The sequence below is a fragment of the Phallusia mammillata genome, chromosome 1 (assembly GCF_965637545.1).
Source record: "Phallusia mammillata chromosome 1, kaPhaMamm4.hap1.1, whole genome shotgun sequence".
In the NCBI taxonomy this organism is placed as follows: Eukaryota; Metazoa; Chordata; class Ascidiacea; order Phlebobranchia; family Ascidiidae; genus Phallusia; species Phallusia mammillata.
The window spans coordinates 6,452,805-6,467,376 of NC_137252.1; the positions used below are offsets into that span (position 1 = coordinate 6,452,805).

Here is a 14,572-nt window from a genome sequence, read left to right on the forward strand (position 1 = left end):
CATGACTACATTGGTGTTAGTTGAAAAGAACTATAAGTTCACTTGGGCGAATCAGATTCAAGTAAGATATGGAGCTGACTCGTAAGAAAGCTCGTCTGGTTGAACTTCTGTTGTTCGTTGTCTTGCTGCTTCATGATACTTACCAACAATATCCAACAGAATATTGCAGTGAGTTAAGTATACCTTGATATCAGTTGAGTTATTTAAATGTGCAACCTCTGAATTGCTTGCGGTTTGTTTTTTGGTTCAACTCAAAATTGCCTCATGAAATAGTTATTTTCTTTAACTACAAATGCTCTTCTTCTAATAAAATAAAATTCCTGTTTGGGCGAAATAAGCAAGTTTACAAGATCACCGGAGACTGAAACGTCTAAATGCTTTTTGCCCAATGCTTTTAGATGTTTTAGATCAGTGGTTCTCAACCTTTTTTACTATGCGACCCCCTTTAGAGATTTTCTAACACCACGCGACCCCTTTACACACGCACACACACAGGAAGTTTAACTACCAGCATGTGTTGATTGTGTTCATCACCCATTTGCAATCTAACGTGGCTGCAATAGTTCGGCGTTTTGCTGTATTCCGGAAAACGCCTATTTTTCACTAACTATTTCACTATTTCGTGTTTTTTTTTATGTTAAGAAAAACCAAAACCCGCAATTATAGAAGTATACAATCGCAAATATTGTTGCGCCAGCTCTAAATCAAACGGTCGTGTGAGTTACTATATGCTAAACAAAAGTCACAGGGAAAGTTTTTTTGATACAGATAAAATAATTCCGTGTTCGGTTGCGTCTCCGCGACCCCCTCAAAAGTGCTTGGCGACCCCTTGGGGGGTCGCGACCCCCAGGTTGAGAAACACTGTTTTAGATGTTTCAAATTTGAAACGAAATGGGAAGATTGCAGCAATTGTCCACATTATTTGTCCTATTCAGCATTAAGTTAATTAGTTTTTGATGAAATTTTGTTTTCTAGGTCTTGGTCCCTTAAATTGCACAGTGTTTCATTGTCAGTATTTTGCAAACGGCAGCAAATGTGGTGAGCTTTTTATGTCTATTTTCTATGAAACAAACATACTGGGTAAGATTCATTTTTTCGGGTTTTCTATCGTATAACTTCCAAGACTTGTTTACAATTCGTTTCTGCCGAGGCCAGAAAAATTTAAAGGGCGACCCATATTACAAACGTGTCGTATTACGATTATTTGTAAATAGCACATTGTATAAATTAAATGTAGTCTGAATTGCTTGTTGGTAAAATATTGAACGAGTTTTAGCGCAAATCGTAGAATTGTTTTTGTTAGTAGGAGAACTTACACAATTTTAAAGTCATGACTTCATGATTTGCAAATACAAGTTTTATTACATCATTTTTTTCATTACGACTCACCTTTGCCTATTCAAGAGAAAATAACTGCGTGGTGTTAACCATATGCATTTTGACAATAATTAATAAAGCAAGAAGTCCCCAGCATTAAGGCAGAATAATTGTAGCAGTAATTTTAAGTTTTAGCCGATGATGCATATGCCAATGTAAAAAATTCCGTGATCAGGTTGAGAATTGCTGGTTCTCTTACTTCCTAAACATAAATAAATAAATTATTTTTTTTCCAGTGTTTGCTCCATACCAGGAAACACTACCGGTCATCGTTGGGATTGGAGGCATGTGTAAGTAAAATACGTTCCTTATAAATTTGCCTAAAGAACGTGCTAAAATGTTCGCCCGCTATTGATTTTTGTGCACTTGAAAGACTTCAAAACGTAGGTGGTTAGAATGGGTAGGAGTTAGAAGCTGCAAGTAGAAATAGTTAAATGCATCGCTTGAATAAGATTTCGATGTGCAAACTATGGGTTTATTGTCGTTCTTAATAGAAAACATTGTCAAAAACATGATGCTTTCATTGCAGGGAATGGCGACATAATTATACGTCTCAACACATCAGGTAGGCAGTGATTTTTCACAGCAACACAAATTTAGTTGATGGGATTCTAAACCATCTTCCGGTGAAAAACAAACCTTGTTTTGTCATAGAATCCGGGTGTGTCGGGGCGAATTGTTGTATGTCAGGAATACTTTCTTCAGGTTATGGAGGCAAAGTGGAAGTGAAAATGCAATTCATTAATCAGACTCCAACAAGTATGCTAAATGTTCCAGTAGTTTTTCTAATGAGGTAAAAGCGCTCCTAATTATAATTATTGGGTTACTAGATTCGAATATTAAAGGTATTTTGCCAGTTGCATATTTTTAACCTAGCACAAATCTATCCAATGCACATTGGAATTGACCATACCGGGTATGTTTCACTACAAGAGGTTTTAACTGTATTAATTGCAGTGTAGCAATTGGCAGCAATTTTGTGATGGAATATGAAATGTGATATTAATCCTTAGGTACGCATAAAATCGTGCGTGCATTTAATAACTTGAATAATTCTTTAAAATAAAATATTCAAAATAAAATGTGGATAATTCTTATTGAAAACATAAAGTACATAGAAGTTGTATGTTATAATAAATCTTTCACAGTTCAACAAGAAGTCGAGATTTCTATCAAACACTATGAAGCATGTAAGTTTATGTGACAAATTACCAGCAGAATTACCCAACTATCGTTTCTTCTTAAAAGGAAAGTAAATAAGTACATATATCGAATAACAAATGTCCTACTTAACCTTATAAAATACGTAGGTGTTCCTGCTCATTTATTGTATCCAGCAGCAATATACCTAAACTATGCACCAACACAATGTCTTAACCTTTCCCACTATTGCAGTAAGTTTTGTTTGGATTTTTTATACTGATGTGTTTAAATTAATTCACGTTTTTTTCAAACATTATTTTTACATTTACAACTTTTGCAGATACAACCGAAAACCAAAGAAAAAAAACAGCAATGGAAATACAGACTCCAACAACAATTCCAGTGACAACAAGTGTAGTATCAGGTAAAACTGCCATTACAATATCAAAAGGAACCATAGGTGCCGTTAAAAAGTCCTACGTATGCACGCATCCATCACGAGTTTCTTACGTGTGCTATTTGGAGAGTTTGGAATGCAATAAACGACAGAGGTTATGAAAAAACTAAAGATACATAAATGTGGCAGATTTCTTTAAATTCGCCTGTTTAGGTGAATATGACTTTTCGATGACTATTCCTACTCCATAAAAGGCATGATACATTTTCATCAGGTTTTTCAACCAAATAGGTTATTTTAAATTTGAGGTAGATTTACGAATGACAAGTGCGCATCTCCTGTCGATACGTACGGAGCCTATGAAAGTAACCACATTTGGAAAGCCAACACAAAGGCAAAGTGCACTTGTGAGATGCCAACCATTCTCAGCAACGAGTTTGTTACAAAATAAATTAGCTTTTACAAAGTGGCAAAAACTCTAATTATCGTGCTGCATATGATAATTACTCTAAATTTGCTTTCGGTTTTGAGGCTATTTGATTTTCGACATTTTAGGGTTGACAAAAATCTGAAAGTTTTCGTCCATTGATTGTAATTTATTTATTCACATACCTTGCCCAACAACATGTCTTAAACTTTCCCATTATTGCTGTTAGTTTTGTTTTCATGATTTGATGCTGATGTATGGTGTTTAGTTATTTTTTAAACATTATTTCCCACTTTTACAGATACAACAGGAACCATACACAAGATACCATCAAATTCGACAATAACCACAATTCCTGTGACAACAACACTACCGTCAGGTTTAACTACAATCACTACCATGAAAATGATCGCAGCATTAACACAATATCAAGTGTGTAAAGCTCTCCTGACAAATGTAATTTTTTCCGACGTTTCGACGTCCTGTACAGGTCGTCTTCATCAGGGTAAATAACACCGAATGCGACTAGTACAGCGCACGACAAACAAAGGGAAAAAAGAATGGAAAGGAAGCAGGTCACAACGCAACGAAAACAGCGCGCGATAACGAATGATTGGGCCTCTAATCTGTAAGCAGGTGCCCGTACCATGCATTCGTTATTGCGCGGTGTTTTCGTTGCGTTGTCATGTGCTTGGGTTCCATCCTTTTTTCTTTGTTTATCGTGCACTGTCCTAGTCGCATTCAGTGTTATTTACCCCAATGAAGACGACACGTATAGGACGTCGAAACGTCGCAATAAAATTACATTTGTCAGAAAAGCTCTGCAAACTTGATATTATGCCTGGCAGCAATAGCTGATATTTTAACACAATATGACAGTCCAATGTGCAATTTTTAGTTTCACACCTTAATCTGCATTACCATGTGTTTTATTCCTTAAATGTCTACCGTTTATTGCTAATGTTAACCTTATTTTAACACTTACCACTTTTGTAAATACAACAGAAACCAGTAGGCAAACAACAACCATGAACGGGACAGCAACAACAGTTCCAGTGACAACAACAATACGCACAAGTAAAACTACATCACAATTTTTAACAGAAACATAACACAAAACTACCACATTATAATTCCAAACAGTGATAATAATTTCAGAGAGAACAACAGTATCAACAGGTAAAACTATGATTACAAGACCAACGACAACAGCACAAGAATCAACTTCGGACAACCTCCCTTTACCAAAATGTAAGATTTCTAAAATTTGGCTGCTACACTTAAAAATGAAATGCAAAAACACCCTGAAATATTCTCCCCAATATATTTAAAAAATTCCGAACTCTAAACCACATCGCTATATCCCACTTTTCTACCACACCCTAATACTGAAAAAACGTACATATTAAAATAACGTTTTTGCATTTAGCTTCTTACCAATAATTTAACATCACTTTTCAAAGATCTTCCTCAACTAAAGCGGAAGGTCGAAAACCTGAAACCAGCAAGTCCAGCAGACTTGAAATCAATCGAATATTTGCTGCAAAACGTGGCAAGCAATATAACCAAGGGGCAAAATATCACCGAAGATTACGGGAACGCCCAATTGTACATCAGAATTGTAGAACAGAATCAGAGTGAATACAGATCCAGTCTTGTGCTTGGGTCCACTCAACTCTACTTCACGTTTCAAACAAGTGGGGTTAGACGACTTGTGGTTGCAGTGTTTGTCTTTAAGATGAACACAACAGGAACTGCACAGATTGAGCCAGTCGAATTTGGTTCTCGTGTCAAAACGCGGTACATAGCTACATTGAACACAACATACATCGTCATAGTTGGTTGGGACGCGGACAGCTTCCTGCGCTCACACAACAAACAACCACGTGCTTTTCGTGCACACGATCAACTTCAGGGAAATATAACTTTCACTGGGCCTCCAGTGCCAAGAGAGTTTTTCTGCAAAGAGATTGTCGCGAAAAATAAACACAAGGCAAACCTGATGATCAACAAAATTGGACCAATCTGTCTCTTCTTTGATGAGGTTGAAAAGAAGTACTCGAATCGTGGTTGCGTCACGATCAGTGATGACGCAACAGGAAACGTCACTTGTAAATGCAACCATCTTACCCTCTTCACCATTCTATTGGCAGTTCAATCCACCGCCATTCCAAAGGGAGGCAAAGTAATCAATCATTGGATTAGTTTACAATAGACGATAAAAAAACATTTATTTTCAGGCCATATCATTCACCACAGAATCAGTTTCAATCATATTTCTGGTCGCCACCGTAGTAATCCTCTACAAGTCGAAACACAGCGGAGATCGGGTTCCGGTTCAAATCAGCTTGTCACTAGCTCTTCTACTTTTCCATGTTATCAACATGTTAAATGATCTTGCGGTCTTGAATGACAACACCTGCGTGCTTGTGACTGCAACCAATCAGTATTGATTGTTGTGTTCAGGTGAGCAAAAAAATTGGAACTTAACTAGCGCAAACCATTCTCAATGGAGCTTTATGTGTCGCGAGGACATAAATAGCTATGGAGTGACAGTGTCATTTAATGTTTGTTTCAGGAATGTGGTTTCTCGTAGAAGGAATTCGTCTCTTTATAGGGACGTCGTTTCCAGTGCTGTTTCGAACACAGGATCCTTCAAAACGACTGATAATCTTTAGGATGGTCGGTTGGATTCTTCCTGCTTTTATAGTGGGAATGTCCATTGCTACAGGGTTTTCCCACGGTATCTACATGGAGCCCCAACCTTTTTACGAGCAATGTAATGAATTTAATTCGATTCTCAAGTATGATAGATGCTGGTTGGTCCCTGGTACTTCGATCTTCTACGCAACGGTGGTCGCTCCTATTGCTCTCGTCCTCTTCATTAACTTCGTAGTTATTCTGAAGACGACACACGTGATGTTGCACTCGAAGAAGATACGTAACAGAGGAGAAGATCCAGGGATAAGAGACGCGTTGAGAGAGCAAAGTCGTTTTTTTTACTGTTCCTCATGCTCGGTGGAACTTGGGTTTTGGCTTTCTTCACAGGTGAACTGTATTGTGTGTAAACTTCTATGAGTATTTGTAAGTTATGGTGTGCTACAATGAGAACTATTGCTTTTGCAGGAATCGGAAATGATTTTTCAAAAGATGTGATCATGTACATGCACATCTTGGTAAACGGATCGCAGGGAATCGTCGTCTTCCTGCTCTACTGTGTCATGAATGATGACATCAGACAGAAAATTGTATTGCCTATGTGTACAGCTGGTGTGGGGTCTGAGCAGCAAGGAAATGCAAACACACAACGAGTCGAAATTTCAAACGCGAGCGGAGGTCAAAGTTTGGACGGAAAACGGGGTAAAAGTTCCAACAACTAACTTTTGTTTGTTGTGTACACAATTTCCCTACATTTGTAGAAATCTGTCTGGTGTTTCTTTAAACAATGATTTTCACCCCCAAGTGCAATATTTAATTTTATTTCGTTCGATACCAACCATAAAATATGTATTTGACCATGGCTCGTGCGTACGATTTTGGTTGCACTAAAAGTCGGCATTTTTTTGTATTTACCATTTAACAGACCGTTTTGCTGCTTAAATGCTTGTCTTGTATGTTAAAGTGCTGTCACATGGCTGCTAGCTTATCAAGTCGATTGCAAATTAACATTTTTGTTCGGTTTTTAGTGGATCTTTGAAAACGCGTGTAGCATAGTATTGTGTGTGATATCGCTTTATGACAAAACCAGCTATAATTTAATCACATTAAATCTATCAAAACATTTTTTGTTCGAATTTTTAGTCTGTGCCTAACAAGTTTTACAGACAATACTTTGTTCGGCTAACAGAAAACATAATTGCAATGGTATTTACTCTGTTGGCATTTTTTCAGTTCTTCATGAAAAACGCAGTTCTTTTTGAAAAATACGTAGGCCTATGTGCATTTTTATTTTAACTAAGTAGTGGACTTAAACTATTGAGGATGCTGTTAACTAACGGATTGTAGCGGCCTCTCTCATTTACGACTATCGTATGCTTGCATACTACAGCGAAACGGACAGATTGCCTTCTTTCTTTGACTCTCGTCTTATGCGACGTAAACATACTTTGCGTTATTCTATTAAGATTTTTTTCACGGGGTTCCAACCCAGGACACTCCCGGGGACGATTCCCGATCAGGATTTTTTAAGTCTGTATATGCGTCAGGCGCGCAAGACCATTCGGCCAAACCTCGAATAAACGCCTCGCTACATTTGGTGGTAGAGCTACTAACACTGAGCTTGGGCTGGCCCCCGCCCTGAGAACTTCTGGTAGGTGGCGCAAAAGAGCATAGGCGTTTATGGTGCTGTTACAGCAATTTGGGTATATGGTAAGAATAATTGCTGAGTCAGCACCATAAACGCCTATGTTCTTTTGCGCCACCTACCAGAAGTTCTCAGGGCGGGGGCCAGCCCAAGCTCAGTGTTAGTAGCTCTACCACATTTGGTGACCCCAAGCGTGCCAAAACGTCGTGGTTAAATTACTACTACCAGTTTTGGAACAGTAGAAATGTTTTGCACTAAACGATGCAAAATATTTTTACACTGTTGTGTTATTTTCTTATTTGTGATGCTTCTCTGTCACATGCTGTTTAATGGGGCAGTTAATTAAAATATTAAATGGCCACACGATGTCGCCACGCAACAGTTATAGTTTGCGACGGATTTGTATTGCGGGGCTACTGTTGTCTGATAAAATCGAACGTTTGAAAGAAAAATTTAAGAAATTAATCATATTGCTGATACAATGTCACAATACTATTGTGTGTCAATTTGCCTGGAAAGTAAAGGTGGCCATAAATTTCCACTTAACAGTCAACTGCATGAGAAAAGGAAGGTGACTATCAAGCGTTGTGACCCTTAAACTGAAAAGTTGTGGAAACCGATAATTTATTTATTCTATCAGATGAAAGAAATACATGGCCAGCACGAGAAGTTGTTGATCAATCAATGATCGCCAAATTTAAACAGCAGTTTCCTGCTACCAGAGTTATTTTAGATGCCACAAAAATTAAAAAAACCAACAAATGTTAAAGCTCAAAATTCCACATTTTCAACATGTAAAAATACCATAAGGATTCTGGTTGGAATTTTACCAAAAGGGCTAGTGACTTTTGGAAGTAATTTTCATGGAGGATGTACAAGTGATAGTGTAGGGGCTTTATTTGGTCCTGATGACGTCGTACTTTCACTACAGAAGTATCTTTGGCTGTAGATGTTATGCACCCTTAATTCCTTGACTATCTGAGCTACTGCTTGTCTGAGCTTAGTCCGATATATTGGACGGCGTTGAACGTTAAAGTTGGCTTATTGAGTAAGCTAGTAGCATCGTCGATATTGTTAGAGCCAGAGAGAGAGAGGTAGTCTCTCATGTGAGAGAAAGCTTGTCACTGATTCTCCTCTTGGTATCGTTACAACACACGTGAATATATATAGTGAGAAAGGTGACGATGACGTAACTGTACAGATGGTAAAAGGTGTTAAATAGCGACAAATGACAATCAAGGTCGAGCACTGATAAGGTGACGATGACGAAATACAACGTTCATGCAATCACAGTAACTCGTATGATATTTGCGCTTATTTGTTCTGTAATACACGGTACACCACACAGGCCACCCCGCCGAAAAGTGCTTTTCCGGAGAGCGAGTCTTTCGTGTGGTGGCATGCAGGTAGAGGTGTATACAAATAAAATTAGTTTTGACATCTGGCTTGTGTTAGAAATTCGAATGTGTAAGAAACTTAACAAAACATAGTACTTGGCAGGGTTGGCTAGCGTACACGGTTTGGTGCGGGCAAAGTGAAAATGCACATGTCAAATTCTGGGGCAGTGCCTCCAACATGTGTTGACTGACAGTGCGGTGCAATCTGCAGTCTTAAGAAATGTGTCGCTTTGTCGGATGGTATAAAGTAAAGCAATGCCTGGCGACTAACAGCATTACTGCCTACGAGAGCGTGCTCGTAGTGAAATGTGCTCAAAATGAGCTAGCATTGGCGCTCAGTGTACGGTGGCGCGACTATGGCGCTTTGTATAAGCAGTGCCCTATGCGTTTAGCTTAAACACCAAATTTACCGTTAATACGAAGCATTCCCTCTGCATTTTTCCTTAGCACGTTTAGCTAAATAAAATTCGTTTATCGTATAGAATTACATTGCCATGTCAAGTCTAAAATTAATTTTGTACAGTACCAACCTATGGTAGTCATTATAGGGAAGGTCGTATAACAATACTAAGTCATTAGACGTTTGGACATAACACACGGTTAGGCGTTTTGACGTAGTTATAAAGGAGTTTTCTAACATAACACAAAGTTAGGCGTAGCTTAGTAATAAAACATGCATCAATAATGAAACTTAACTTTTAGTGTTTTTAACAAACAACATCGTCATCAACGTTGTGGTCTACTTTGCTTTGTCGTCGGTCTTCTTTTTTCTTGTTCGCCTTCGTCATGTAGGTCTTTGTACTTCAGATCACATCGCTGATTGGTTCGTTGAAGTATCAGAAGGTATTGCGACATCTCGGTTGTTCCTCCGTTAGGTGTCAACGAGTCAGTATTGTCCTCGGTATGTTGACTGGTAGACATATCCACTTGATTGCAGACGGTCGAGTGAGAAACCAACTGGCAAAATCGTCTTAAAAGATGTTGATTCGAAACGGCCAAGGAACTGTAGGCGGACAGCTCAGAGCTTCGTAGTTGAGTACAGGGTCCGTCAAGATCACGTCGGGGTCACCAAATTATGTAGGGGCTTTATTTGGTCCTGATGACGTCGTACTTTCACTACAGAAGTATCTTTGGCTGTAGATGTTATGCACCCTTAATTCCTTGACTATCTGAGCTACTGCTTGTCTGAGCTTAGTCCGATATATTGGACGGCGTTGAACGTTAAAGTTGGTTTATTGAGTAAGCTAGTAGCATCGTCGATATTGTTAGAGCCAGAGAGAGAGAGGTAGTCTCTCATGTGAGAGAAAGCTTGTCACTGATTCTCCTCTTGGTATCGTTACAACACACGTGAATATATATAGTGAGAAAGGTGACGATGACGTAACTGTACAGATGGTAAAAGGTGTTAAATAGCGACAAATGACAATCAAGGTCGAGCACTGATAAGGTGACGATGACGAAATACAACGTTCATGCAATCACAGTAACTCGTATGATATTTGCGCTTATTTGTTCTGTAATACACGGTACACCACAATAGGCTAGTAATAGAAGATTCTGTACTATACTAAAATGTCTCAGAGTTTTCTTAACCCGTAGACAGCATTATGGCAGATAGAGGAATCAGAGTGCAATATTTGTTTACATCCTTTGATATATTTGTTAACATCCCTAACAATGCTAGAAGGAAAAAGCCAGCTTGAAAATATTTCAGTAGTAACTAAAGGATAGGCATACTGCATCAGAAAGGATCAATGTTAAGAGAGTCATAGGACTCTTAATATAAAATAATATATAGCTAAAATATACAATATATTAAAGCAATCCATGCCTCATTATGCTGCATCTGTCAAATAAACTTAGTTTTGTTTGTTTTATGGGGACAAATGTTAGGCAATGTATTGTTAGAGATAAGTGCTACATTTTTTTGTGTATGTCAGTTAGGGTATGGCAGTTCTGTCCGGGACAATGTGTGTTGTTTTCCAAAAAGTACATGATAATGTATTCTTATGTTATCAACTAAACATTTAGTATATAAATACTTAAACCAATGACCGATTCGCAATTTTTCTGCACAAATACATCTTGAAATGTATACACCATAAAGTAGCAGTACTGCTTATTAGCAATGCCCAAATGTCCTTGAATCTGAAAACTTAAAAATCTTCGAATTCATACACCACAAAGTAGCAGTACTGCTTATTAGCAATGCCCATTTGTCCCTGAATCTGAAAGTAGTATTTATGATTTTTTTAATTGAAGGCTGTCACTCACAAATTCAGATATGGGAAGTTAGCACCTTCGGTAATAATTGCAATCTTTCCCTAGATGGACATTTAATCTTAACCAAACCAGTTTTCTCTTGCTTTGCATCTGGTGTTGCAGCAAAGTATGGCTGTTGGTTGTCAATAAACAGACCTGCCGCACTCATGTGGATATTTTTTGTTTTGCTGAACAAAGTAAGTGCCCTTTTTTCATACATTTTGCCATGACATATTGCTCCTGTGGACAGTACAAACTTAGAGTCACATAGTTTTGCATATTTCTTCTTTCAGTTGCCAAAATAATATCCCTAAATTTTGGTGCTGTTATGCGAAACTTTCATTGGTTAGCATTCCTTGCACTTACTTTGTTCAGTTGTGTTTCATTCAATGTTTTAATTTGTAGAAAACAAGGTTTACAAGTCACCACCATACAGTACATGTAATAAATAAAGTGAGTGATTACTTTTCAATTGTGTTGCAGGGTGGTGAAACGTTTGCAGCTGATCTGTATAACTTTTCTTAACAGATAGCTCTTCTGTGATGTGAAATTTGGAAACCATGAGCTGTGGCTGCTAGATGTTTGCATGTAGCAACAGGTCCTCTTCCTGCTGCACACTCACATTCTGAATTTACAATTTCTCCACTGTTTTTAAGTTTTATTTTGACATTATATGAAACATTTTTTTCAGTGAAGCATGTACAATGCCACTTAAATAAAACTCAGATAAACATTTCAGACTAGGCGTCCTTTCACAATAGCCTTCACATCACTGTTGGAAATTTTGTCACATGTGGACTTGAAATGAAAATAAACTTTCACTTGTTCCTCAGTTGTGTGTGGTATTTGATCCTAGCTGATTATTTGAGTAAACTCTACTTTGTGCCACTGTAACTCAGAGCTGCTACCTACATTCTCCATCAAGCTCACAGCACAAGTGAAGTTGTCATTCCTATCATGAGCCTGAAGTCTGTGTACAAGTAGTTATGCAGAGAAAAAACAAGAAGCTATTGCAAAAAAACACAGAAATACAACGCATCTTAAAATTAAATCCTCCTTCTTGCCAGTTGTTTTGGGACATCTTTTATTTAACTCAGATTTCCATTTAGAATAATCCATTTTTAGTTGATTTAAGTTGGCAAATAACAATGTTTAGTGGTAAAACTATGACGGAGTAATGCGAAATTTTTTTTTTCCCGGGTTTTGAACCCAGGACTCTCCCGGGGATGAATCCCGATCAGGGTTTTTTATGTCTGTATGTGGGTCAGGCGCGCCAGACCGTTCGGCCAAGTTCCTGCCCATTTAGGCCTTTCAATTTGTGCCGTTATGACAACTATAACTGTTGCGTGGCGACACCATGCGGAAATTTCGATCCCTTAACTGCCCCATTGTTGCCGACTGTTTACGGCACCAGTAAACGTGAAAGTATTTGGAATTAGTTGGTAGTGGCATGGGGGATTATTCTTCCATTGCGCTTTTTATATGGTATTCATAGGCGACAATGTACACAATATATTAATCACACGAAAATTGTAATCTGACCCTCACGACCCACTTGCATTTGGGCTAGTACACTGAATGGTATTTTACTAACACAATGTAATAATAAACGCGTTGGTCTACAATGATAACTTTCCTGTAAGGTTTGGAACACAACATATTACACAGCTCAGGAAAAAATGGTTGTAAACGTAACCCGTACAGGAATTTGACAAAACAATCGGCTAAAAGCACTATGTAATAATTAAACACTGCTTAACAAACTTTTTTTACAGCATTAGGTTTGTCATCATTTTCGGCTGATAAATCGACCAATTCATTACATGTGGGAGCGAATCACGTGACCGCAGTTGCACTGCACGTCACGTGATTAGCGGTATTGGTTCCGCATGAATAATTGGTGAAGTAAATACCGTAGAATGTGCACGAACGTACACCCAAACGTAAAAACGTTTCAGCCTGACTTTCAGTTACACTAGTGTTCGTGTTACGCTCTAGTTTCAATGCAGTGGTACATGTTAGTTTCTTGACTAGGAAGTAAACGGTGTTTTAGCCCGATTAAGTAATTCTGTTTGGATGTAGAAAACTCAGGACAGGGTCAGGGCTCTGGCCTTTATGTTACAAGTTACAACTTACCAAACTCTTATTGGCAGTACGCCAGGCATGTTAGTCTGTCTTATATTCAGTTTCAGATGTTTGGATAATCTTGCCAGAACAAGAGACACTCATTTTGTAAAATAAAGGTTACTTCGAACTGACACAAATTCTTAAATTAGGCATGTATCTTCCAGTGAGAGATATTGTTCTTTCTTTTTCATAATATACAAATGTTAGGTGTTCTGTTTCTTCCAGCAATCAACCAAGTTTGTTTCAAAAAGTTACTTTTCAGCTTCGAAATGTGCAAGTTACATTGATAACAGACACTTTTTAAATGTGTGTTTGTAAAGTTGCTCATTTACTTATTTGCTTTTTTCACAGGTAAGAATTCAAGTGTAGAAGTAGATTGTCAGCCATCAATAAAGTAGTTTTTAACACAAATAATTATTAAATACACCTTAATCAATAAGTAGCTCTTAAGTAATGCAAACTTTACACACATAGTTACAAACCTGGAGGTCATATGTTTGAGGTGTCAAACTTATTGCTGCAATTTTATACTTTTTGGTCCAGCAATGTCAAAAACATCACATTAAACTTGAAGATTGTGAGAGAAACATTTGTCGCATTCTCAACCATATTGTGGGGACTCATAGTTTTTCATAGATAACTTTGTAATGGAAATGACTAATTTACAATCCACTTGACTTTATTGAACAATATTGTGCCTAAAAGAATAAAAAGTGCATGTTAAGTTTTGAACCTGGAAACTTCATTCATTTCAATCAATTATTTTTTGCAAGTCAAGTTATATAAAAAAAATAACAGAAACCTGTATAAATAATTAAACCTTATTTGGTTGGTTGCTAACTGTTTCATTGGCCAACACTTTTAAGGCTATTTTTAATTAAAACAAACAGTAGGTTAGTTAAATGTAAGTTTGTTGTTCATAGGAACAAATTGTGATTGTAACGTGATATGCCAGGCAGAATATGTAGTCTTATTTGTTGTTGATTGGTAAGCCTTCAGGAGTAAAAGACATGTACACAAATGACACATTGTGAAGTTTGTATAACATAGCAACAAAACATAGTTTAGTTTAGGATGGTGAACATATTTACTACTGTTGGCTGCATAAATTGTCAACAATCATAAGCATTACCTGAGAC

General features: G+C 37.6%; 1 protein-coding gene and 1 long non-coding RNA gene across 5 annotated transcripts; both read left to right on the forward strand.

Annotated features, from left to right (window-relative positions):
- Positions 1–7,596, forward strand: LOC145217762 (uncharacterized). 4 transcript variants are annotated; one of them, XR_013857485.1, is made up of 15 exons: positions 1–168; positions 976–1,080; positions 1,614–1,667; positions 1,907–1,942; positions 2,032–2,136; positions 2,526–2,567; positions 2,688–2,771; positions 2,861–2,944; positions 3,646–3,723; positions 4,341–4,421; positions 4,488–4,595; positions 4,808–5,529; positions 5,585–5,810; positions 5,923–6,392; positions 6,471–7,596. XR_013857485.1 is itself a non-coding variant. In XM_080085107.1 (14 exons), the coding sequence occupies exons 1-13, from the start codon at positions 69–71 to the stop codon at positions 5,795–5,797; spliced, it is 1,812 nt and encodes a 603-aa protein (XP_079941233.1). In that variant the 5' UTR covers positions 1–68; the 3' UTR covers positions 5,798–5,810; positions 5,923–7,596. The 4 variants fall into 4 exon arrangements, 3 of the variants coding, with proteins under 3 accessions (XP_079941233.1, XP_079941242.1, XP_079941250.1); XM_080085107.1 differs by having other exon boundaries at positions 5,923–7,596; XM_080085116.1 differs by having other exon boundaries at positions 4,503–4,595; positions 5,923–7,596.
- A 2,977-nt stretch (positions 7,597–10,573) lies between these two features.
- On the forward strand, positions 10,574–12,138 carry LOC145217806 (uncharacterized). Its single transcript, XR_013857503.1, has 3 exons — positions 10,574–11,503; positions 11,712–11,759; positions 11,835–12,138. It is a non-coding gene; the product is annotated as an uncharacterized LOC145217806 (long non-coding RNA).
- Positions 12,139–14,572: the final 2,434 nt, after the last annotated feature.